This window comes from Asparagus officinalis, chromosome 7 (assembly GCF_001876935.1).
Source record: "Asparagus officinalis chromosome 7, Aspof.V1, whole genome shotgun sequence".
In the NCBI taxonomy this organism is placed as follows: Eukaryota; Viridiplantae; Streptophyta; class Magnoliopsida; order Asparagales; family Asparagaceae; genus Asparagus; species Asparagus officinalis.
The window spans coordinates 14,534,607-14,541,918 of NC_033800.1; the positions used below are offsets into that span (position 1 = coordinate 14,534,607).

Genomic DNA, 7,312 nt, shown 5'->3' on the forward strand with positions numbered 1-7,312 from the left:
TATATATATATATATATATATATATATATATATATATATATATATGTTAACTCTCATATGTATATGTTATCTTTCAGGTGTTTATGTTAACGTTCAGGTTTATATGCTAACGTTCATGTGAACATATTAACTATCAGCTGTGTATGTTAACTTTCATCTACATATGTTAACTTTCTTATGAACATGTTAACTTTCAACATAATATGTTAACTTTTACTATTACATGTTAGCCTTATTTATAACATGATAACATGCAACTGAATATGTTAACTTGTCAAATGTGCATGTTAAGTATTGATTTTTACTGTTCACATTCAAGTAAATATGTAGTTTTTTATTTGAACATGTTAAATATATGTTATATCCAAACAAAACGTAAACATATGGTGGCAAAAATACCAAAAAATACAATAAGAATAATAAAGGTCAAGCTTGTTGTATTGTTTGTCATCCACATCAACTGTTTATACAACTAAACTAATATACATAATACAGACATGCACACAAGTTTTGGTTCAGCCAATCAATTTCAGAACAACTTTCTCTCATCCTTATCAAATGTCTCTGCTTGATTCTTCTGTTTCCATCCTTCTATATTGAAGTTCAGCTACTAGCCTGACATGGATGACATCAGACTCAGTATCGGAAGTAGTTATTTGATTTGTATCAACCCCATGTATTATAGCCTTCATATATAACGGAGCGAAAATTTCACAATCAAAACTGCATGATATAAAATAGCAAGCTAGTTAGATATATGATGTTGTATAAAATAAAAAAGATTAAATTTGTGAAATACTAACATTCCAGTAAAAACAACTGTTACATAACTAAGTTTCCCTAAAAGCCACAAGCAAAACCCTATAAGGAGAAGTTGTTTAGGTCAAACTCAAAATCTCTCGAAACTGGTATTAAGCACTTTTCAAGATTCATTGTATTTATATTTTATAGTGATGATTGAACTTTTCCTTGTTGATTTATATTGTTAAACTCTATTGTGCTGTATAAATTGTTATGAGGGCATTTTTTGACGGCTTACACTTGAGCTAAGCTACCACGAGCCCATCATGTTACAAAGGCTTTTTTACAGTATAAATAATCTTACAATGTAAGGCAATATTGTTAAAATCACTTCACTAATTTATATTGTTAAACTCAACTATCATGTCTACAATATTATGAATGCATTGTTTGACCGTTTATGTGTAAGCTACTAAGCTACCACTAGCCCATGATATCTCAATGAATTTAAAAAATCACAAACTTGCCTTTTACAAATGCTTTTACAATATTCATAACATCATACTAAAATTCAATCCCTATATTTTATGACAAGTGAAACGTTATCAAGAAAAAAGGTGGACATAACCTGGTATAAACCCATTACCAAGAACTGCAGCCAAGTCTCACACTACTCAATCCAAGCTGATAAAAATAACTTATCTATTGTCTGACCCCGTTGAAACTGAGTGAATTCAAACAATACTACTCCTTAAAACTCCCTAAAACAAGCAACTAAATCTTCATAAACCCTAATAATCCAAAACCCTAAACCCCCAATTCAGTTCCAATGTACCCATTGAAAATTCCCTGTTTCTGGTTAGAGTATTACACTAACTCATCCTCTTCCATCTAGAAAAAAAACCTCAAATTAACAGGCAAAGAGCAAAACCCTAGAAAATCAAATTAAGGGGAGGAGGAAAAGAGAACGAACCATGTGAGGATACTTGTCCTGATCGACGACCCTAGTGTTTTCGAGCTTGATGTTGAGGTATTGATCGACGGAGTGAAGGATCCCTCTGATTGCTAGATCATTCTTGAGATCCACCGTCACTTCCTTACCCGCCAACTCCTTGAAGTACGAGCAGAACAGCTGCAGTATGAACAATTTAGAACTTTGAGAGGTTGATGGAGGTTTGGGGTCGAGGAAAGAAACCCTAATTTGATGAAAAACAGGAAAAGAGAATAAGAAAGTTACCATCTTTTCAATTTGATTTGGGATCCAGAGAGAGATTGAGGGCGAAGACCCGAGTAGAAGGCGAGGAGCGCTCAGACTTTAGAGTTTCAAGTGGAGAAGAGGGCATTTAGGGTAGTTTTGTCAAAATACACATAATATACGTATAAAGGTGGGCTTTTGGGGCTGGGCCACAATTTTTACACTTTTTTGGGCCTAAAGCCTAATGGAAATAATTGGTGGGGCTGGGCCACATCAAATTCTCCATTTTGGGGCCTTGAAACATTTTTCCCTAAATTCAAAACACAATATTAAAGGAGATCTAGGTGCAATTTACCCTTTAAACAAAAGAAGTGCTAGACATGAATCTTCGACTTCCAAAATTCACGGCAGTGACTCCCTATTTGGGTGAATTCCTAAGTTTTTCCCTTTTTTCTTTCTCCTTTTGGTGCCCTGAATTCAATAATGCACATCTTAACAAGGGGAGAAGGAAATAAATTGTACTGTGCAACTGTTTTAGTAACATTGCATCAGAAATGAGAACATACTACCTCGAAGATAAAATAAGAATGTGCTTACAAAAAAGTTAGGGTTGAATCCAAATATCTTTGAAGAAGCACCTTAAGGGAGGCAGGGTTAGGTATGAGTCGGTTCGAAACGCAGGCGAAATCAACCCAGCTCGGTTTAGGTCTAAACCCAGCCCGATCCACACTGTGTCGGGCACACCCCGGCCCATATTGGAGGCGATTCATGGGCGGAGCTGGGTTTTGATTGGGCGGGGCTAGGCTTTGATCCAAATCCGGGACCAAAGAAGTAGGTTCAACTAGAGTTTAATTATAAATATTTAATTTGTTTAGCAAAAAATAAGCGAGCCTCAAACAGTCGAGGAGAGAGAGAGAGAGAGAGAGAGAGAGGGAGAGGTTCTAATAAAAACCTCCTTAGCCTAAAAACTAAAAACCTCCTTCATCCAATCAGTTTCACTATATATATATATAGGGAATGATGTATATTGGCACAAAATACATCAAGTAATACATGTGCAATAATTGAAATTTGCATAGAGATGCTCTTAATTTTTCCCACTACCTTTGCAATTTCGGTTTATATCGCACACGAATATTGACAAGTTTATTATTTTGACACTTATCTTAATTGTTTTCTTTTATGGATCTCAGTGACCACAGCAGAAGATGGGCTAAGCGCTTTGGAATACTTAGGCTTAACAGGAGACCCAAAACCAACTACGGTGAAAACCAATGTAAGCATCACTCGGTTTATTTTTCTTTTCTTTGTATACTCTTCCGTTTATAGTAAATAAAGTGGAACAAAATATAACAACTTCAATATTTCCAATGTCCACTTAAAGCATTAGTTCACTGACGTGTCACGTTTAGATCAAGTTTTGGCAGAAGATTTCACTTTGCTTGGAATGACAACATTTGGGAACATGCAAATAATATGAAGATATATATCCTTAATAAAACAAGTTAACAAAAACCGACAAATTAAGTTTTTTTTTTAAAATTGACTGATAAATGTCATTGGCAATTGATCCTTTTTCAGTCTTAGTTCTCATTGGTTTATTTTCTTATGAATTTAATTGCAGGATGCTAAGGTAAATATGATAATTACGGACTACTGTATGCCTGGCATGACAGGCTATGAGCTTATGAAGAAGGTTAAGGTATTTATTTATTCTAGCATCATATACCTTTTAAAAGTTGATATATAAAAGTTTTGATTACTGAAAACTTTTTGTTTTTGTTTTTGTTTTCTTTTTCTTTTTTTTCTTTTTTTTTGGTAGGAATCATCAAGTTTTAAAGAGGTCCCAGTCATCATTATGTCTTCAGAGAACGTTCCGACTCGCATCAAGAAGTAATCATTTCAAAGGATTTTATTTTCTTAGTTTTTAGATAATTACACCTTAATTTATGGAAATTTCTCCATGCATAATATTGATCAATGTGTATATTTTCTGTCCCTTACAGGTGCTTAGATGACGGAGCCCAAGATTTCATATTGAAGCCCATTCAGCAGTCTGATGTAAAGAGACTAAAATGCCATGTGCAGAAATTTGAGAGCCCCTTCAATGAAATGCTATGCCTTGGGAGATAAACAACAAGTATTTATTGGCAAAGATGACACTAATATTCCATAAATAAACAATCTCCTAATTTTGTCTCTAGCAAGTCTTAAGGGAGGATGATTTATTTCTACCAAATCTTACATTTTGTTTCCAGTTTCAATAATGGTGACAATGAACAGATCATGTGAAATTTCTCATTTGATGTTCATTTGAACTGCTACTTATTATGTGATTAAGAAAAATAATTAATCGCGATTTGATTCAGAGTGCATACTCTAGATTGACGATCCTAAGATAATTTACTTGCACACTTTAGGCGTTGAAGAACATAATTTCGGACAACATGAATCCCCATTAACATCAATTTGGTGTTCTCTTTTTTAAAACAGTGACTTTGTACACAGATAAAAGGGAAAGGTCATCAAGAATAGTTAAAATATTTATGTTTCATATACTATGGTTTTGTTTTAATATTCTATATATCTTTTTTTTTAGATATGAATCGAACCTAAGATCTTAGGAGGCATATTGGAACTCTCTAACCATCTGGGTCACATGTGGCTTTGCTTATTATTCTATATCCTTTCTCTTCGCCTCTCCACTCAAAATTTTATTCCAATTGAGTACCATCAACTAATATTATGTTAATAAACCCTGAAGTTTAATTTAACAAATTAAGTTCTTCTACCGACAATTTTACATAATTCAAATATGTTTACTGAAAATATTAATGGAGTTGTGCATATGGAGTTTATCAATTTTAGCCAAAGCATATTTTGCATGTTAATCTTCCACCTTGCGATTTTCATGAGGGGGAAAAAAGAACCCAAATTACAGTAGTTCTGTGAATCATACCAGCAATCAACAACCCAAATTATGTAACAGATCACTGAAGTTTCACAAATATCTCCAAAAATCATTCGGCACCCAAAACCCCAGCTCCGCAAGGGATGCCAATTTGACAAATTATCCACAATTACATAGAACAAGTCCATCCCCTTGAACAACTAATACAGTAAGATAATAAGATAAAAATCAATGGAAATGCCTGCGATGATGGTGGTGGTGATGATGCCTGCGGTCATCAAGCCTAAAGCACTGCAAGATTGGGTAGCAAGCAACAAACATGCATCTCCTGAACCCCCTAAAGATATAGGAAACCATGAAGCAGGGACAGCAGCAGCAAGCTAACAAAGGATCATCACGTGGCCCATCATCCACCCCATGGCCATGGCGGTCATCATGATGATGCCCCATGACCTTCAGCGAGGAAGCTGGAAGCTCTGCCTTGAGATTTTGGAAAAGAGAAGGGATTAGTAGGAGAAGGAAAAAGAAAGGGAACGTAAAATTTTGGGGTCTAAGAGAGTGAAATCTGGAAGAGACTTTTAAGTGGTTTAAAATATTTGGTGGCCTAACTCAACTCAACGGGCACGCGATCTAACAAGTGAGAAAGAAGAAAGAGTGGAAGAGGGAATATAATCGTGCGCTGCCCGCGCTTGGAACGCGTGTCTATTGTTGATTACGCAGCATATCCCCTTTTTATTTGATGACCTGTCACGTTTGGTTGGTGCTATCGACGAGGCCCCAGCACCATTCCAGGTATATAGGGATCTACATTCATGAGGTGTTCGAGAGTACCCATCCTATCAGAACCGCCGGTATTTAAGATGTAGGGGCTGTTTGGTTGTTGTTGGTAAAATTGTGTATTTATGACACAACTTGGAAAGTTGTTGTCCACCTCATCAATTTCACTTATATACTTTTCTTTGTTTGTTTTTGATTCCATTGGAATCATAAATTGCTTGTTTGGTTTGCAAATGTAACTTTAATTGTTTGTTTGGAAAGTATAAAAGTGGTCCCTACTCAAATGATCATATTAGTTGGAATTATTTTTTATTATTTTTTTCTGACTTCAATGTAAGCTTTCTCCTAAAATCATGTCTTTTTTTTATGAAATCACTTTACAAGCCACATCAGCATATGAAATCACTTTACACTATTTTTACAACTACAAACAAACAATTGAAAGTGATGAAAACTGACATTGGGATCCACTTTTTTACACTTTCTATCATTTTACATGATAAAAACATACAACCAAACAGCCCCGTAGTGTTCAAAGAGTATCTAACCCTATTAGAATGACCCGCATGTGAAAATTGGAATTTTAACCAACAATCGAGGGTCGGAACCACCCACTCGCGCATGTGGACGGTTCTAATAGGATGAGTAGTCTGCTCGGGAATCCTTTGTCAAGTACACACCCTATTAGAATTTTGCACCATATGGAGTGATCTCAACCGTTGATGGGGCACTTAAATTACCATAGTGCCCTCTTTAACTACACATGCCGACTCACACCGTGGCTCACTGTGCAAGGCATTTTAATAGGACGTGTAATGGCATAGATGGATCTTGAAGGGGTTTATATCCGGTCATAATTTTTCCACCAACGACCACAGTGAGAACCAAACACAATTTTTCTCTGATTCAAGTATCCCAGCCTCTACTCTCTTCCTTTCATTGACTGCGAAGCCCATTCAGATTTTACTTCTATACTAATTCTAGGACTAAGTACAGAGAGAACTCCAGAACGTTTTACTAAACACAAATCTGGCGATCATACTTTGAAAAGAAATTTGATTTCTCATGCACTTTAACGCTTAATAAAGAATTTCTAATACTTGACGGTTAATGAAGATGAGCATGCCCTTCCATTACACCAAGCTCTAAAGTCTAGATGAGGATTGACAACCACAATTTTATACTTTAACATGCCTATATAATTTAAGCAGTCTTATATAGACCAAAACTTAAACCATGCATACTTTAAATTCAGGATCAGTGAGATTTTAATCTGGATTATTATGATACATGTCAAAGGTCTTTTCCATTGCATCAAATTTAACCTAGATTATTGTGATAACGTCAAAGGTATTTTCCATTGCATTGAAACTCTGAAGTTGTGATGAGGCTTGAAAGTCATCATTTATACTCTAACAAAGATCACTCTTGAAAATCCTTGCCCAATTAGGGAACATAGGCAAGAAAACACACACTGCTTAGGCAAGGTTAAGTACAACACGCTAGACCCAACGAACATTTAACCCAAGAAAAAATAAATAAAAATAAAGCCGTACTATAGAATTCATCCATAGAGCATATGGAACTTCATAAAATTCGGTTGCGGGGCGAGGCCGGCGTGGGGGGGGATACATGTCAAAGGTCTTTTCCATTGCATCGAATTTAATCTGGATTATTATGATAACATC

The 7,312-nt window shown here is 35.5% G+C and overlaps 1 protein-coding gene across 2 annotated transcripts in view; it reads left to right on the top strand.

The window, feature by feature from the left end:
- The window catches only part of LOC109850434 (two-component response regulator ARR17-like), an 8,872-nt gene extending 4,575 nt beyond the window's left edge, over window positions 1-4,297 (top strand). Inside the window, exons 3-6 of one of the 2 annotated variants that reach the window (XM_020420449.1) lie at window positions 3,130-3,212; window positions 3,561-3,638; window positions 3,759-3,829; window positions 3,943-4,289. In XM_020420449.1, coding sequence (XP_020276038.1) covers window positions 3,130-3,212; window positions 3,561-3,638; window positions 3,759-3,829; window positions 3,943-4,069 — 359 coding nt within the window. In that variant the 3' untranslated portion in view covers window positions 4,070-4,289. Of the gene's footprint in view, window positions 1-3,129; window positions 3,213-3,560; window positions 3,639-3,758; window positions 3,830-3,942 lie in introns of both variants that reach the window. The other variant, XM_020420450.1, reaches the window with a different exon arrangement.